Source organism: Monodelphis domestica, chromosome 4 (genome assembly GCF_027887165.1).
Source record: "Monodelphis domestica isolate mMonDom1 chromosome 4, mMonDom1.pri, whole genome shotgun sequence".
NCBI lineage: Eukaryota > Metazoa > Chordata > Mammalia > Didelphimorphia > Didelphidae > Monodelphis > Monodelphis domestica.
Window position 1 is genome coordinate 58,416,724 of NC_077230.1, and position 19,553 is coordinate 58,436,276.

Sequence of the window (19,553 nt, forward strand, 5' to 3'; positions counted from 1 at the left end):
AGTAAGTTTGCCATTTTCTTCTCTAGCTCATTTTATAGATTAGGAAACTGAGGCTAACAGACTTAAGTGGTTTGCTCAAGGTCACACAACTAGTAAGTGTCTGAGGCCATATTTTTATATAGAGGAGAAAACTGAGGAAAATAGGGTAAAGTAACTTGCCCAGGGTGACACAACTAGTAAGTGTATGAGAATGGATTAGAACTTCTTGACTTCTTAACTTCTTGACTCCAGGGCAGGTGTTCTATCTTCTGTGCCATCTAGCTGTCCATAATTTGATAACTGCTTTATATCCTTGGTAACATAAAAAAATGCCAAAAATCTATGACACTATGGTAAATGCATCATTCCATTTAATTAAAGTCAACAAACATTTATACCATACCTGCTACATGGCAAGAACTGTTCCAAGTGCTAGAAATACAAAGATAAAAAATGAAAATAGTCTCTGCCCTCAAGGAACTTACATTCTATCCTTGACATTGATTATTCAGACATATTAACAGTGATACAGACACAACTAGTGTTGCACTTCTAAGTCTTGCTAGTAAGAACATATAGTACATTTCACAATACTAAATCAAAAAATGTTTTTCGGTTTTGGGTTTTTTAATTAGAAAAAAGTCCTGTATCATTGGGTTTAAATAATATTAAAATTTGGCTTCTGTTCTGATCCAGGCCTGACTCAGAGCTGGAAATAAATGAGATACTCCTAGATCACATAACACTTTTTCAAAGGGATGTTTACTTCAACAATCAGATGGAAAGGATATGCAGCAAAGATGCAACATTGGTTCAGATGGAGTACAGACCTTCCTTCCTTCTCAGTTGCCACATTGGTGTCCCCAGTCAGAAGGCTTTATTGACTCAGAAAAGCCCTCAAACTAGAAAATCCCCAACTACTCATGTGCCAGACATTTATACCTTAGGCAACCAGAAAGCTTCATGCAAAAGTACCCTGGAACAATTAAGTCTCAAGGACAGTTTCATTCCCTTTTGATCCTACTTTCTTAGTTCTCAACTAGATTAGGCATAGCTATTGCATTGACCACAGCTTCCATGAATTAATTTTTGAAAAAAGATACTTTAAAAGAGCAATATGTTGCCATTTTCCCTCTTTTCACCTAGTTATCAAAAGGAACTTATGATTATGTTTCACAACATCTATATGTAGTACTCCCACCCTATATTCTAGTTTTGAAAACTGAGGCACAGAGAATTAAGTGAAACTCTCAAAGAAGTCAATGGAATAACTAAGAACTTAAAGTAATAGCAATTTCCACTCCTAGACTCAACTGATCATATGTATCCTATACTCTGTCTTTATACAATATAGTTTACAATTTAACTTTCTTAAATCACTTCAATGTTTGTGAAAAATCCCTGCTTGAATCTTAATCCAGAAAAAAAAAAGTTCCCCCAATTCAACCATGCTTAAAAAGTGTTTCTTCTTTTTGTCCTCAGCATACAAAATCCACATATAGGAAACTGAGTTACTGCCATGCTCCACTGCAATGGGAACAAGCAATCTTCTTCTTCCAATTTCTTTCAAAATAGGTATTTTTGTTAAAGCTGCTTCCTACAATGAAAAAGCATAAAGACCCCAGTTAAGTGGTAAGGCAACAGTATCCCGAAACTTCCACAATTTCATTAAAAGGCAACAAGAATTTATTAAGTACTTACTACTCTGTGTTAGGTTGGTGTTCTTCTAATGGTAGGAAATATAAAAATTAACATTTCTAGTTTCCTTCCAATCATTGGCATGGGTCTTGTATTTTTAGAATGACTGTTAAGGATTCTATTTTCATTATATAGGGCTCATTTTTTATAGATTTGTAAGTTTGGAAATTTCTTCACCAAGAATTCTTTATACCAATGAAATCATAGGTCTGGGCCAAAAATAATTGAACTAATAATTTCCTTTGGCAGTCCATAATGCTTGGTAATTCCCATTAAACTTCTCTCTCTCTCTCTCTCTCTCTCTCTCTCTCTCTCTCTCTCTCTCTCTCTCTCTCCCCCCCCCCCCCCCCCGTTGGTCTTTTTGTGAGGATGTGGGGATCTGCTTGCAAGAAGAACCCTTTTATCTAATGCCTAAAAAAATCCCACAAGTCCAGACTTAGGATACAAGGAAGCTTGACAAAACTGACAGAGGATGGAGGGAACATCTCTCCCAAGATCTCCCTCTTTTCCAAAAGAGTCAGTAAAATATTTCCCTGTATTCACTAGATTAAAGATCTCTAGCTGGAAGGGGAACCCAGGGGTCATCTAGTCCAACTATCTCACTTTATAAATGAGGAAACTGAGACCCAGAGTGATTAAGTGACTTGTCCAAGGTCTCACAGGTGATAAGCATTGCAGATAAGGTTTGAGGTCAGGTTCTCTGACTACAGACCAGAGCTCAATCAGTCACCATCAAAATCCATGAAAACACACACACACACACAATGGTGGTATGCTTCTTTTAGATAGTGTATATTTTCCTAAAAACAAAACTGGGTAGAGGATCCCAGTGAGGGGGAAAAATAGATGGCAAAGGAGAGAAGAACATGGAATACCCTGGAGCCAGCCCTGAACTGAGGAAGTAACTGTGAGGTTTTAAGATAAACAGGAAACCCCAAGTGGCAGCACTGTGACCTAGAACAGCCACCAGATCTGGGCACAAGGCTTAGATCCCAAGGCTGTAGTGTACTACATTGGAGGCTCCCCAAGGCTGTCTGCCCACGCTAGTTTCTGTTTTGTATTTTAACATCAAGCACTTTACCTAAGGTGGGGGCAGCAGGACAGATAACCAGAAAGACCTAAAGAAATGGGTGGAGCAGGATTGAATAGTGGAAGGATATGATTGGATATATTAGAGCTTAAAGCTAGAACTAAGGGCTCCACTGTAAGAGGCAGAATGTAAGGGGTTGGACTAGATTATTTAAGAGTATGGTCACCAGGAATTAATCAACTCCAAATGATTGTTTAGCAATTTATTTATAAAATAGAGGGAAAGCGGCAGGGGAGAGTTAATCCCATCCTCACACCACTAGGACAATTTTCTAATGGAACTATCACAGAATATTAACATTAGGTTAGGCATCACGCATGCTATATAAACCAAAATAGTTAAACTACTGCTGGCAGCATTACTACCATACTAATTTCAAAAGATTCTGGGCAGAAGTAACATTTCAAAAACTCACATTTGATGTTGTCTCACAAATTCTGCAAACTGTTGGTCTTTGGCATAAAGTTCAAACATCCTGATTCTCTCTTGAATCTCCTTGAGGGGGAAAAAAAAATTGCTTTAGAAAAATCATAGGGAGCAGCTGGGTATCTCAGTAGATTGAGAGCTAGACCTCGAAACGGGACATCCTAAGTTCAAATCTGGCCTCAGACACTGCCTAGCTGTGTGACCCTGGGCAAGTCACTTGTCCCCCATTGCCCAGCCCTTACCACTCTTCTGCCTTGGAGCCAATACACAGTATTGACTCCAAGATGGAAGGTAAGGGTTTAAAAAAAATCACAAAAACAATCACAAATGTCTTTAAAAGGGACTTGTGGCATTTTGCAACTTTTCTCCCACATTCTCCAAAAAAAAGGGAAAAAAATTATCCCTTAAGAGAAAGAGGCAGAGGTTTAAATACTATCTTACTTGTCTCTGTATTAATAAGGACTGAAAAGAAGGGCCCTGGCCTGCTATCTATCTTCTGGAAGTTTTTTCTTAAACCTTTATATTCTGTCTTATAATCAGGCAATAAGAGCTAGGCAATGGAGGTTAAGTGACTTGCCCAGAGTTACATAGCTAGGAAGTGCTAAGGTCATATTTGAACTCAGGACCTCCTGTCTCTAGGACTCTGAGCTACCTAGATGCCATCTGATATCGTCTGATAAAGGCAAAAGGTGTTCTTTTATATGTTTTTCCATAAAAGCCCTACATCAAAAGATATACTACTCAATATTATGCCATGTGTATGTATTATGTCACCTTGTATATGCATGTATCTGCACATCATTATATATGCTTTATGGTGGCAAGACAGATAACAACAGAGTACTCTCATACTCTTCTCTGTCTCCATCTCTCTCTCTCTCCTTTTCTCCTCTCTCTGTCTCTTCTGTCTCTCTGTCTCTCTCCAGTCTCTGTCTCTCTCTCCTCTCTCTTTCTCCGCCTCTATGTCTCCCCCTGTCTGTCTCTGTCTTGCTCCCTCTGTCTGTCTCTGTCTTTTTCTATCTCTGTTTCTTTCTGTCTCTCTCTGTCTCTGTCTCTGTCTCTCTGTCTCTCCCTCTCTCTTTCTCACACACACACATACACACACACACACACACACACACACACACAACATCTACTACATACATATACAATATATACACGTGGGCTTATTCACAAATGCATACCTGTATATATACGTACAAAAACAAAAACGGAGTGAGAGAGAGAGAGAGAAGAGAGAGAACTGGTGGAGGAACAAGAGCACGCACCTCGCTGCTCAGCTCACTGTGCTCATAGAGCTGCCTGATTTCTTCCCTGCTGAGGTCGGCAGGCTCCTCCCCCAAAGCGGGGCTGTAGGAGGTAAGCTGAGGGTAGCTCCTCCCGTACTGGTCATAGCCAGTGACATCACTCTCAAACACAGGGTTGTACCTCACTGCGTTCTCCAGGGATGAAGGGCTGTCACCCCTCCTGCTGTAAACACACAACACACATTATGGAGTGTGATCACATGACCATCCAAAAGATAATGGAGCTCTCCCTTCAAAATGGTGGTCCCTTTCCCAAGAGCTCACTGCCAAATGAAGCCACACTTGTCAAAACAAAGCACTATTTTTCAGGTCTTGCCCAAATTCTATCCTAATTAGCCATTGGCTGTGATTATGATTAAGTTTAGTATGATCCAAAGTAGCAATCATTCTGGTCCCTCCCACAAAAAGGGGAAATGGAGTCACTCCAGAAAGACTTGTGCATTCACTTACCTGAGGGAACCCTTTCTTCCTCTCTTCACATACTGGTCTACCAGGGTCTTAGCCAGGAAGAAAAGGACAGCCATGACTACAAGAAGAAAGCCGATCACAGAGGCAACAGCAATACCTATCACTTGGGACTCCGACATGTACTCTTCACAGTGTTCCCCTCGATACCACCAGTTCTCCCCTACACGACATCTGCAATATAAAAATCCCACCCCCAAACTGTATCATTATTCAGAAAAGTGGTCCAGTCACCAAATTACTGACAGCCAGTGGGATAAGGAGCAAAGAGGAGGGAGGATTTAGCTAAAAAGTGATGAATGTTAGAGCTGAAAGGAGATTGTAGAAACGTCTTCTTCAAAGGGATGGATACTATTAGTTGGGGAATGGCTAAGTGATAGGATATGATTGTACTAGAATACTACTCTGCGGTAATAAATGACAAACAGGAAGAGCTCAGAAAAAAACTGGAAAGACTTACACAAACTGAAGCAGAGTGAAATGAGCAGAACTAAGAAAACATTCTATACAGTGACAGGAAGGAATATTGTGCAATGAACAACTGAGAATAACAGCTATTCTCAGCAATACAATGATCCAAACAATCCCAAAGGACTCATAATAAAAAATGTCATCTGCTTCCAGAGAAAGAACTGATGGAGTTGGAATTCAAACCAAAGCAAACTTTTTTCACTTTCTTAATTTTTTTTTCTTTCCACAAAAGGATTAAGATAGAAAAATATTTTACATGATTGTACATGTAAAATCTATGTGAGATTGTTTACCATCTCAGAAGAGAGATGGCAATGAGAGGTAGAAAGAAAGGGAAAGAATTTGTGGTTCAAAATTCTTGGAAAAATATTGGAAACTGCTTTTACATGTAATTGGGGGAAAATGAAATTCCTTAAAAAGGAAACTCCTTCACAGGATCACAGATCTAGGGACATCAGAGGTAAAGTCATGTGATCCAATGTTATTTTTACAAAGGAGAAACCTGAGACCCACAGAAGTTAAGCCATATAACTAGGAAGACACCCAAATCTAAGAAGACACACATATCTAAGACGTTTCTCTTCCCATCTGTGTTACACCAGAGGTCATTTGGTCCAATCTCATTTTTGCAGAGAAGGAAACTGAGGGCCAAAGAAATTAAGCAATTTGCCTAACGTCACAAATCAAGGAAGTTGCAGAGCTTGGATTCTAATTCTGGAGCTGTGACTCCAAGTACAGTATTCTTTCTTCTCAACCCACTTGTTTTATAGATGAGAAAACTAGCACTTGAAGACTTTCTGTGATTTGGCTGCAATCTGAGCCATTTAGTGTCAGAGCAAGAATTAGAACTCAAACTGGCCTAACCCCTCAGCCTGGGGTTCTTTCTCATGTACTACCCTGCTTGTAACCTACATGACAATGGATTTTACAACTGAGCATAATCTGTAAAGTGGTATGGTCTAAATGATTTCTAAGGGGTCTTCCACTCTAGATCCCTTGATCCTAAGTCATTCTTTTATAGAATAGTCTACACATTAAGAAAAAAAATTCTCGAATTTTTCATGTAAATGTTGTATTGTTCCATTGAAAGGATCATTTTTCTATGTCTCCCTTGTTCAACAGCTAGTTCACCCATTCACATTACAAAGATTTTCCATTGTTTTCTGAGAATATCTTTCTCCCAGATTTCTTTCCCTTCCCATTTGAGTAACATAATATCAAGCTAGTAGTTTATAATTTTTATTTTATTCCATTCCACAATAGAGAAAAATTACTGAGACTTCAAGGAAAACATAACAATATGGGGCCTTTGATGTACAGGGCTGCAGCATGGTATTTTGGGAAGAGGGAAAGATTTCAAATCAGGTTTGAATCCCACCTTTGATCCTTCTTATTTGTGTGACCTTGTACAAGTCATCAAACTTTCATGAACCTCTCACCTGGAAAAAATGGTAATAATACATTGTCCATTTTCTTGGCCACCCTTAGTAACATCTAGATTGATGAATAATATTGAATTATCTTCTGAATGTTTGGAATTCAAAAGGTGGGAAAGGCAACCTTCTCTCTGACTATATCCAGAATAACAATATTCAAGCTGCTTTCAGGTTGACCAATTTAAATTTAAAAAATTTTTTAAATTTAACTTTTTGTTGCTGAATAGGATAAGACTTTCTTAACTCAAATCAAACTCCCAAATTCAAAATTTGTCGCTTGGAAAATGGATGAGGGGAGGATACATTTTTGGAGGTAGAGTTCAATATTGCCTTCAACCCTCAAAAAGGCAGAACTAAACAGGCTTAGATCATAACAAGTAAAAACAGAATTAGATTGTGTAACCTAACTAGAGTAAGTAAAAGTTGTAGGCAGGGGTTTAGGACATTGGTATTTAGTCTTCTTTCAATCTCCCTTTCAGTGGCTAGAGTGCTAGGCTTAGTGTCAGGAAGACTTGAGTGTAAATCCAACCTCATACCTTTACTAGCTGTGTGACCCTGGGCAAATAACTCTACCTTTTTCTATCTCAGTTTCCTCATCTATAAAATTGGGATTATAACAGCATCTACCCTGTAGAATTGTTGTGAGGATCAAATGAATAATAATTGTAAAGTATTTAGCACACTGTCTCACACATATTAGGTGTTTAATAAATACTTATTCCTCTTTCCTTTTCTTTCCTAACAGTTGAGCAGGCCAGCTCTGCTCTCAGGCTTAAGCTCTTCCCTTTCATTGAAACCCAGAGTATTTTTCTTTTCTGCTACTCTTCTCTTCTCAGAGGTGGAGTGATAGATAGCCTCATGGCTCCCAACTTTCTCTGTGTTCAGTGGTACAGAGAAGGCTGCTTTTTTGGTGAAATCTATTCTCTTTTCTCTTTCTTTTTTGGCTAGTAGTTGGGGAACTCTCATGGAGCAGTATCCATTGCCAGCTTCCTCTAGAAGCAATGTATTCTCAGAGAAATAATTGGTTTGCCCAAGTCTGCATGACTTGAATGGCATGTGACAAAGAAAAATCTAGAACCCCATTCTATGACTGGAACAGTGGGTATTCTATGCCACAAGCATATGAATGGGTCCCATGGAATATTAAATTCTAGTTTGGTCCCAGTTATATTAAATTCTAGTTTGGCATTGTGAAGAATTTTATTTTCATATCATATGTGAGTCATTTCAAGAGGATTTGCATGTGATTCTTGAACTATGAATTTTCCCAGATAGTCTGTGTGCTTTATGGTTTTCATTTCAAAAATGCAGGTGTTTTTTCAGCCAGCCAGGCACTTCGCTGACCACTGCCAATCGCCATGGGCAAAAAGATCCTTTAAAAATCTAAAGTATAACACTCATATAAACAATTTCTAATAGAAGGAAGGGAGGTAAGATAACTGCTGGAAAATTATATTTCCAATTTACTTTGCAGAATTTTCATGGGGAAAAGTGTGTCATAAAATTTAAAATATTTTATGAGTATAAATATCCCGCTTCTTCAAATTACTCACTGTGTGATCTTGGTCAAACCTCTTAATTTGTCTGATTCTGACTTCTCTTAGTTTTTATGTGAAAATAATAACATGTGTCCTACCTTTCTGCGTAATATGCAAAGCAAGTGAAATGATAAATGTGAAAGTGTCTTGTAACCTACAAAAACATTATGTCTGTGTAAGGTATTATTATTAAGGACAACAACAATAATAGCTAATGCATAACAAATTCAGGCTAAATGCAGAATATTTGCTGATGAAGGTCCTTTCTATCACATCATATTTCTCTGGAATATTCCCTTGAGTTCTTTTCATCTTGCCAAAGAGTTCCAGCTAATTAATGAAACTGACCATGTCAGAACATCCATTTGAGTAGAGTTTTCCATAAAAACTGGATAAGGCACCTACACATGATTTAATAATAGCTAACATTTATATAGGCTGGCATCATGCTTAGTGCTTTATAATTATTATCTCATTTGAGCCTCACAATGACCCTTGGAAGTAGAATCTATCTACTTTATGCATAAGGAAACTGAGGAAAAGAAACTTTGAATGAATTGCCCATAGTCGCAGGGCTAGTAGGTGTCTGAATCTGGATTTGAACCCAAGTCTTTTTGACCCCAGCCCCAGCACTCTTTCCACCTGAGTCACATAGGTATCATTTAAAATCCTACAGGTGCACACTATGCTACAGAAAGTAGATTCCAGCCCTGTAAAACAAAAATACCTACTAATAGCATACCTACAAATGGCCCCATGCCCAGGGATAATGTCACACTTTCCATCATTCAGGCAGAAATGTGGCTGTAGCTCACAGACACTCTGACAGGGCAGTTCTTGGAGACTCTGGTAACCAGGGTAACATATACATTCTGCTTCTCCACTCCAGCGGTTGACCACACATTCAGAAAACTCATTGCAAGCTTGGAATTTACAAGGGTCAGCTTGATCACCTGAAAATTCAAACAAAGCACAAGAGAGAGCCAAGTCAGTGAGGCTCTTGGAGCTGGTACACCACTGGCCTGGCCTTTGAAAACCAAAGATCACCTTCATGGCACAATGGGAATCAGAGAATCCTAGATTTAGAGCTAGAAGGGGCCTTGGAGTCTTTGAGACCCACCCTTCATTTTACAGGGAAGGAAATGGAGACCCAGAGAACTCATGCCATTTGCCCAAGCTAGTGTGGTAACATATACAGATGGTGGGTGTCTGAGGAGAGATGCAAATTCAAACCTTTTTTATTCTAAGGCAAGCGTTTCATCTACCTTATGACATTGGAATGGTGCCTTAGGAGGTCATTTTCTTTCTTCTTCGACCTACTTCTCATCATGGACCTCGAGGCTGGGCCTGAAGTCAAGAAGACCTGAGTGCAAATCTAGTCTCAGATACTTACTAGCTGTGTGTTCACTTAACCTGTTTGTCTTTTCCTCAAATGTAAGGCAGCAATAATAACAATTACTTCACAGGATTGTTATATTAAATGAAAAGACATTTTGTTAAGTGCTTAGCACAGTTCTTGGCACATAGTAGGTCTTATAAAAATTCTTTTCCCTCCCTTCCCACCCTTCATCAAGATTGGAAGCTCAGGATAAGAAAATTTCTCTACATCTTTCTCTGCAGTTTATAGTCATAGAGTTGTCTTTGAGCACTAAAACTCAAAAGGTTTGTATAATCAGTATATTATCATAGGATTGGAACCCAGTTCTTCCAGACTCCAAGGACAACTTCATGAAATCCTCTATGAAATGCTGCCTCATTGTGGTTAATATCCACAGGAAAACAAGAATAAAAGAATTTTTAAAGCTAGTAAAAGCTTACAGATTACCTAATCTAATCCTTTTATTTTTCTGGAAAAGAAAATCTGGGCCCAAAGAAGTTAATGGTTTGTCTAAAGTCATCCAGTAGGTCATTTTGTTAGTGATAATTCATGGCAGAGTCATTTATTGGCTCCTAACATAGTACTCTTTCCCCAATGCTGTCTCAAGAGATAACCTCCAACTTGTAAATAGTCTTAATTTTTCCTCCACTAAAGTCCTATTCTAATGCCTCATGGTATCCCAGAGGTGACACAAGGTTTTCAAAGGCTAAGTCATCAGGGTATAAGCTAGGGAGAGCCTATTCTTCTGGATGGTTTTTCTTGCTCTGGTCCAGGTTTGTGATTTCCTCAGAAAATGGAGCTCCTGGCGAGGATATTCTCCATGTGAAAGAAAACTAGCAACTACTTTGCCATTAATCTTCTTAGAAAATTGTTTAGGACACTGAGGCAGTGATTTTCTCAGGGCAAAACAACCAGTACAGACCTGAAGCAGCATTAAACCTAACTCAAGGCCATCCATTGTGGATGAATGTAGAATATAGTATGGGCCTAGTGATGGACCACATGTCTATTATATGAGGGTCAACATATGTAGTTTGGGGAAGGTTTATCACAAGTGAGACTTCAGGGTGAACAATTTTCCCATCACAACAACTCTAATACATTCGTAAGAGCCTATCCATACTGAAGAAATTCTAAATCTTTGAACACAGAAATATTTTAACTTTTCAAAGTTACACACACTGTGCTTTGTGTCACACATATTATAAATTGATGTATGAGAGAGACAGAGACAGAGACAGAGAGAGAGACAGAGACAGAGAGAGACAGAGAGAGACAGAGACAGAAAGACAGAGACAGAGAGAGAGATAGAGAGACAGAGACAGAGAGAGAGACAGAGACAGAGAGAGAGACAGAGACAGAGACAGAGACAGAGACAGAGAGAAAGAGATATGCTATTGACCTGGGAGGATACAGAAAGGCTACAGAAGCCTCTTAGGAAGGTAGATCATGATGAATAAACAGGGAATGTTGAAGGGATCAGGCTAACCAACTATGTCATATGACAACTGACTTGCTCAATATTATAAGTAACTCCATGTAGGATGGATGATCTGATGGTGGGAAGATCCTCAATCACTACCACCTTTCTAGCTCTACTTTTCCCCCCATCCCTGGTTGGGAAGGCCCAGAACCCAACAGAAATGTTTTACTGTTCTCATAGCTTAGATAAGTTGGAAATCAATAACTCTGTTCCTTCCAGTAATATGGAGGAAACACCAAGAATTACTCTATCCTCTGACACTAACACTGCAAGGTCCTCCTGGACTTCCCATCTGGACTGTTTCTATGCCCTGCAAATACCCAGCAGTGTCATCTGACCCTAAGGCCCCTCTCCCCTTCATCCTTAAGACTTCCCAGGCTTTCTGTCCACCCTGAAAGCAGAACTTTCTTTAAAAAAAAAAAAACCAACCTTACCTTCCATCTTGGAATCAATACAAGGCAGAAGAGTGGTATGGTATAGGAAATGGGGTTTAAGTGACTTGCCCAGGGTCACACAACTGGGAAGTGTCTGAGGCCAGATTTGAAGCTAGGACCTCCCGTCTCTAGGCCTGGCTCTCAATCCACTGAGCCACCTAGCTGCCCTCAGAACTTTTTTTTTACATATTGCCTCTCCCAGTTAGAGGGCTAACTCCTTGAAAGAAGGTCATGTCTTATGTTTTCTCTTTGTAACCCTAACCCCTAATCCCATAATGCTTGGAACATAGAAATGATCAATAAATTATTTTTCATTCATTCGTCTATTTAAGAAAAAAAACAGAAAAATAAAGTAGTAAAGACAGTAACTCAGAAAGATTCAAAATACTGATAAATACCCTTCCATCCTACATGTTCTTAGCAGGTGCCAATTCAAGTTCTTTTGTCCTAACAATCTAAAGGAGCCCATGCCAAGATTTTGATCCCTATGAGAGCCTATAATATGCTGGCACACAGAAATGTCCCAACAAGGACTCTAAAGATCAAGATTCTGCTACATATTTTACAATCTATTCCCTTGTTCCTAAATATTTCTTTCAGGTGTTTGCAATCAGAAAATAAACCAGGTCTGGATCCAGGGCTTATAGCTATATTGATGTTAATGGGGGCAAATGTCTATAGTGTTTCTGAAACACATGACAGAAACAATGATTTCTTAGTTAATCTTGAGACACTTTGATATGCCCATAACCCAAAATACATGTAATTGTAGCACCATACTAGTCCAAATATAATAGGTTCCTGAATAAAAGCTATATCCCTAAAATTAAATCTCTCTAAAGGGAAAATGTATTATATACACATATCTTACAAATATACATATAATGTATTTATACCTAAATAATATGTCCATGTGTTCTACCAAAAATAGCAATCAGTTCCTATATCTTAATAACATATTTGCTAGGAGTTTTTCCTATCATTTCATTTAAATAAAGATGTAATTCACTTTTATAATCACTGCAATGATGAGTTTATCATTTTTGTAGTGTTTTTAAAGCAATTAGAGGTGGCACTCTGGTTTTATGTGAGTCATAACCAAAATGTGAAATGAACTGATTTATTCCATTTCCTGGTTAAGCAAATGTTTTATAAATAGCATAGAATGTGATAATGATCTCAAGTCATTCAATTCAAGCCATAAATACATTTAGTAGAGACTGTATTGAAGGAGATACATATACATACATATATATGAAATACATATGTGGTTCCTATCATCAAGAAGCTTACAATCTTACAATAGATGTGATAAAATATACCCCCAAGTAGTTGCAATACAAGTTAAAATAAGATAAGTGGTCAAAAATGCTAAGATATTTGGGAAATAGAGGCTCCTTAAGGACATGGACTGCTTCATTTTTTTAGTTTTCTAAAATCAAGTACATGGCACATAGTAAATATGTTTAATAAATACTTTTTTCAATGTTGAGTGAATGAGGGAGAAGTGATCATTTCCACTTGGGGAGACCAGAGAAAGCTTCATAGTTGGGGCATCATTTAACATTAAAGGATGGGTAAGATTTAACAGGCAATGAAGGAGAAAGACATTCCAGGCAAGAGGGGAAGTATTTACAAAAGCCCAGAATAGCAAATCATGGCTACTAAGATTCCTTCCAGCCCAAGGTCCATGACCCTACATTCAAAGTGCACAAAGAATCTTGGGAAATTATATTCAAAAAGGAGAAGGAGCCAAAGTATGAAGGATACCATACTAAGAAGTTTATATTATATTTGTCACTCAGTCATCTAACAGTTATAAAGCTCCTACTATGTGCCAGTCATTGTGCTAAGCACTGGGGATATAAAGACCAAAAAAAAAAAACTAAACTAAAAACCCAGTCCCTGCTCTCAAGGACCTCACGGTCCAAAGGGTAGATGCCATGGAAAAAACTACATGTAAATAAAATGTGTACAGGATAACAGGATAAACTAGAAGTAGTCTAAGAAGGAAGGCAGTAGCATTAAGGAAGAAAGCCTGGGTGAAGAGGAAGAGGAAGAGAAATCCAGTCAGTACTAATGTGTGCAGTTAAGAGATGGCATAACATGTAGGAGGAAGAGCAAAGAGGCCAATGTCACTAGATCACAGAGTATATTGAAGAAAGTAAGAAGGAAAAGGAAAAAATTAGAAAGGAAGAGGAAATTTTATCAAGGTCCCTACATACCAGAGAATTTTGTATTTGAATCTGAAGGTAATAGGAACTAGAGTTTATTTAGTGGCGGCTTGGGGGATAATTTGATCAGATGGATGCTTTAGGACCATCAATATGACTATTGAGTAGATCAATTGGTGTGAGGACAGAATGTAAGCCAATGCTTTAGTTCAGATTCTGTAGTTTGGATTATTGCAATGTCCGACTACGTAGTCTCTCCCTGTTCCAAATTATCCTCCACACAGATACCAAAATGATTTTCCTTAAGCATTTTGTTGTTGTTTTGTTGTTTTAGTCATGTCCAACTTTTCGTGACCCCATTTTGGTTATTTTTTGGCAAAGATACAGGAATAGTTTGTCATTCCCTTCTCCGGCTCATTTTACAGATGAGGAAACTAAGGTAAACAGGGTTAAGTGCTAAGAAGAGTCTCAAGTCAGATTTAAACTCATAAGGTGAGTTTTCTGATTCCAGGACCACTGTGCTACCTCATCACCTTTACGCATAGATATGACAATGTCATTTCCCTCTTTAAACAACTCCACAAGATGGCTTCTAAGATAAAATAGAAATTCTGGCTTTTAAAGTTCTTCACAATGACCCCACTTTATCTTTATAACCTCATTCCATATAACCTCATTACTCCCCTTGTCACACTCCACATTCCACCTAACTGGCCTTTTCTCTGCTCTTCTCACATCTCCAGCCTCTGTAACTTTTGCACTAGCTGCCCCTCATGTCTGGAATACATTGCCCCTTCATACCCACCTCATAGAACTCTTCTGTTCCATCAAAACTCAGAGCAAGAACCATCTTTTTTCTACATGAAACCTTTATGTATCCCTCCAGCTGCTAGTAGTGAGCTTCCTCCCTATGAGTTCTGGACATATCTGCTTGGTATGAGTTTTGTATTGATTCTGTACATATTTATCTATGCACAAGCTTTTTCGTCCAGTAAAATGTAAGTTCTTTGAAAGTAAAAATTCGTTTATTTTTAGACTTTATATCTCCAGCACTTAGCATGATGTGCAACATAGGGGAGGCCGAACCCTTCATTTCACACATTAATGAGTAAAGAAAGTATCATTAGCCATCTGTGGAAAGGAAATTAGACTGACAATAAATAAATAAATAAATAAATAAATAAATAAATAAATAAATAAATAAATAAATAAATAAATAAATAAATAAATAAATAAATAAATAAATGGATGAATGAATGAATGAATAAATAAATAAATAAATAAATGAATGAATAAATAAATAGTACAGTAGTAGATCACACACAGGGGCTAATGATCGTGTGTAATTAGGAAACCATAGAGCTGACATTACAGCAAAATTTGGAGCTATAGAAGGACCTTTTCATGTATTGAATTTCTCAATAGTTGAACAGGACAATCTAACTGATGCCTATAATGAGCAGGAAATTCAATCATGGATAAAGAACTTAGGAGCAAAACAAATAAGAGGAATATGGTTTTTGCAACTAGGCAAGCCCATCCTTCCTAAAAATTTATTTTATCACATGTGCAATGCAATACATGCACAAGGACACTGTGGAACCCAAGCTATGATCGATTCAGTGAGACGATTTTGGACTGCACTAGGAATATCCTCATATGCCATAAGAATTTTTCAAAAATGTAAAATTTGTATGCAATTCAATCAGGGAGTTTATAAGACCAAAGGCTTAGGAGGTCGTCCCTTAGCATATACTCCATTTGAATGCATACAGATAGATTTTATATTGCCTTGTCATCAAGAACAGACTGACTAGATGGCCAGAAGTTTTTCCTTCCAAAAAGAACAACGCAGCATTTGTGGTCAAAATCCTATTAAAAGAAATCATACCTAGATTTGGGATTCCCTCAAAATTGGACTCAAACACTTTACTCAGTCAATATTAAATGAAATTTATAAAAATCTAGGAATACAAGCAACATACCACACACCATATCATCCCCAAAGGTCAGGGCAAGTGGAAAGATTAAATAAAGACATTAAAACATTGATAGGAAAATTTTGTGCAGAAACACACCAAAAATGGACAAACATTCTGCCATTAGTTCTGTTCCATCTTAGAACATGACCCAGTGGAGATTTGCACATCTTTCCATTTGAGATGCTATATGGACATACAATTTGGCAAGGAAGGACTTGTAAACCAGCTTACATTGCCATGATAGGTGGAGATTGTCAATTAACAAAATATATACAAGCTTTACAGACAAGAATAGCAGAATTGCATGAAATGGGCTTGATACAACAAACAGTACCCCTGGATTACAATTTGCACAACATCAAACCAAGAGACATTGTATACTTAAAATTTTTCAATAGAAAATTGGCTACAGACATAAAATGTACTGGACCACATGAAGTATTGCTTACTACACCAACAGCTATAAAAGTTGCAGTGAAAGACTCATCGTTTCACTGTTCCCACGTGGAACCAGAAAAAGTTCAACACCACTGTAACAGACATCAAAGATAATTAGACAACAGATAGGGCTGAGAAATGGAAACAAAAACTGATTAACATAAGAAGTACAACACAAAGAAATAATAGTGCACATAATGTTTGAGACAACTTTCCAGCCCAGAGGAAAAGCAACCCAGAGGAAAAGCAACCCAGAGGAAAAGCATCCCAGAGGAAAAGCAACCCAGAGGAAAAGCATCCCAGAGGAAAAGATTTTAAACCAACCCAGAGGAAAAACATCAAGAAAAGATGCTAGAGACAAGAAACAAAGAAGAAAAGCTGAAATGGACAGCTAAGACTTTGAACTTTGTAAATTTGTTTATATAAGAAGAGGACATATTGAACATGAGACTTATATGTAAGACTGAGTGTGTTGAAATAATAAAAAAAAAGTAATTTTACATATTAGGGAAATAGCATGCATCACTACATAACATGGAAGAAAGAAGAGATCCATCAGTCAACATGAGAAGTGGAAATCTGAAGAAACTTAATAAGTATTAATTCAACACAACACTATTAGACACAAAACACAAAATCACAAACTGACATTGAGAGACCTTGTTTATATAAATAAGGGTCTGAAATTGTATTTATGCAAAATGTAAATATGTATATAGTTAGTTCCATAAGGTCTTAGGCAAATAGAAAGTTCAATAGATATTTCTATTTGATTGACATCATGATGTGGAACAATGTATATTGTTGTATTATATGTAAATAATTTCTATAAATAGTGTATTCGTTTTAGTTAACATAGAGTAAATAGTATTAGCACTAAGATTCAAATTTTTTGTAATAGTTATGTTTAAACATGTATTGTACTGAAATTATTGTAAAACCCCAAACTACCCTTGCCCAAACTTTCCTGCTAAGATTTCCTTAGAGTAGATTTAGTAAATTGGTAACTATAATATAAATATGTGACCTTGGGAAGGTCACAACAAAAAAAAGGGGATGATTGTGGAAAGGAAATTAGACTGACAGTTTGTGGGAGAAGGGGCCAACTGGGAGTGGCAGTTGGGTCTTGTGACTAGTACTTCCTTCCTGCCGGGTGGGACTTGCTTCCTGGTGTTGGAGGAGAGAGGAGCTTGTTCAGCCCAGTCTGGAGTGGCATGCTCTTCTTGGTTCAGCCCGAAGACACAGGCTTCTGAAGGTTAGAATTGTTCTTGTTTGCTTTCTGTCTATTGCTAAGATTCTGAATTAGAACAACAAGAGTAGACGGGAGTGGGACAAACCCTCCGCCATCCTCTAGGGCCTAGCCCTATACTCTGAAGCTAAAGAAAAACTCCAATTCCAACTGGATTATTAAACTTTATATTATTTGAATTCATAGTCAGATAAGTGGACTATCTTTTCTGGTCATAGAGGGAGCTGAAAATCAGTTCAGTCATCAAGGCAATAAAAGACCTTATCGGACCCCTGCTGTTTCCTCTCAGCAGGGGGCATTCTCCCTCCTTTGCCTCTCCAAGCAATATACCCTCTCTCCCCTAATCTCCTCCATACCCCATACAAACCTCCCTTTATCCCCCTGTTTTCCAAATCCTATTTCCTTTCCCAATAAATCTTACACAGCAGAGCATCTAGGTAGCTCAGTGAATAGAGCACTGGAATCGGAGTCAGAAAGACCCAAGTTCAAATCCCAACTCAGACATTTAACTGTGTGACTCTGGCCAAGTCACTTAACTCTGTTTGCCTCTGTTTCTTCAACTGTAAAATGGGAATCATATAAGAACCTACCTATCTCCTAGGGTTATTGTGAGGATCAAATGAGAACATATGTAAGGTACTTAGCACAGTGCATGGCACATAGCTAATACCAATAAATACGTGTTTTTTTTTCTTCTTTATTTATGGGGAGTACATCATTTAATATATTACAATCAACTTCTATGGACATGAAAGAACCACTGGTTTCCAGGGAGAGGCTAGGTGGTCAATAAACCAAATATACTCAACATAACCAGCATAGGCAGTTTGACTGGTGCTACAGCCTGTGCTGGAAAAATTAGAAAGAGATAAGGAAATGGGCTTCCTACCTTTCAAGAAGTTTAAAGGGAGGTGAGGGAATCAGTGTTGGATGTTGCATATACTGTCAGATGCAGTCACTAAGTTTTTTCTAATTGTTTTTCTTTATGTTATGGAGTTCTCACTGGAATAGAGATGGCTCCAGAGATGGTCATGATGTAAAAATGAACGTTATTACTAAGGAAAAGGGAGGGGAATGGATTGGGTTGCCATTTCTTTCTCCAGCTCATTTTATAGCACCTACTAGGTACCAGGCACTGTAAATATCTCATTTTATCTTCAATACAACCTATAAGGTAGGCATTATTGGTATCCCCAGTTTATAGCTGGGGAAATTGAGAAAGGCAGAGGTTAAGTGATTTGATCAAGTCCATTCAGCTAGTAAATGTTTGAGTTTGAATTTGAACCTGGATCTTCCTGACTCCCAGTCCAAGGTTCTGTCTAAACTGTGCCACCTAGCTATTAATAAAACTCATTCTAGGAAAAAAAAAAAAAAAGCTGAGTCAAAGAAGTCACTACTGCATTGTCTTAGGTACTCGTGGTCAGTATCATTACCTGATTCTACATCCAGAGAATATTTATCAATGGCTAGGTTCATAGTTTGGTAGGCAGTGTTGCAGAAATCTTCCAGAATTGTATACACAGCATTGTTGACATCGTGAGGAACAGGTTTAGCAAACTTTACTCGGCTGTTCACTACAATGCTGCCATTTCTGAAGTTCAAGATTTCCAGATTCTGGAATCCAGTGAGATTTGATTGAAGATAGGGAACTAGCTACCATCAAAAGAAATGAGAATAAGTTTATGAACAGGAAACTTACACATGTCCCCCATTTTTCCCAAAGACATTTCTATTATTTGATTCATCCTGTAACTAGTGAAAAGATAAAAGAAACATTAAAGATGTGTTCAAATGTTGTGGCAGATATATGTTACTCAAGAACACCACAGCTTGCAAAATAATCTTCATATACCCCCACCTCCCCTGGGCTCAATATTTTTGTTGTTCCCATTCTTGGTCATGTCTAAGTCTTCCTGATCTCACTTTGGATTTCTTGACAAAGATAGTAAAGTGATTTGCCATTTCTCTTTCCAGATCATTTTATAGATGAGGAAATTGAGTCAAA

The 19,553-nt window shown here is 37.9% G+C and overlaps 1 protein-coding gene across 1 annotated transcript in view; it reads right to left on the reverse strand.

Moving 5' to 3' along the window:
• Positions 1 to 333: 333 nt before the first annotated feature.
• Positions 334 to 19,553, reverse strand: part of IMPG2 (interphotoreceptor matrix proteoglycan 2) — a 114,016-nt gene continuing 94,796 nt past the window's right edge. The window contains exons 13-18 of the mRNA XM_056793410.1: positions 18,982 to 19,201; positions 9,153 to 9,363; positions 4,951 to 5,139; positions 4,462 to 4,660; positions 3,183 to 3,262; positions 334 to 1,576 (exon numbers count right to left, since the gene is read on the reverse strand). Coding sequence (XP_056649388.1) covers positions 1,564 to 1,576; positions 3,183 to 3,262; positions 4,462 to 4,660; positions 4,951 to 5,139; positions 9,153 to 9,363; positions 18,982 to 19,201 — 912 coding nt within the window. The 3' untranslated portion in view covers positions 334 to 1,563. The remainder of the gene's footprint in view (positions 1,577 to 3,182; positions 3,263 to 4,461; positions 4,661 to 4,950; positions 5,140 to 9,152; positions 9,364 to 18,981; positions 19,202 to 19,553) is intronic.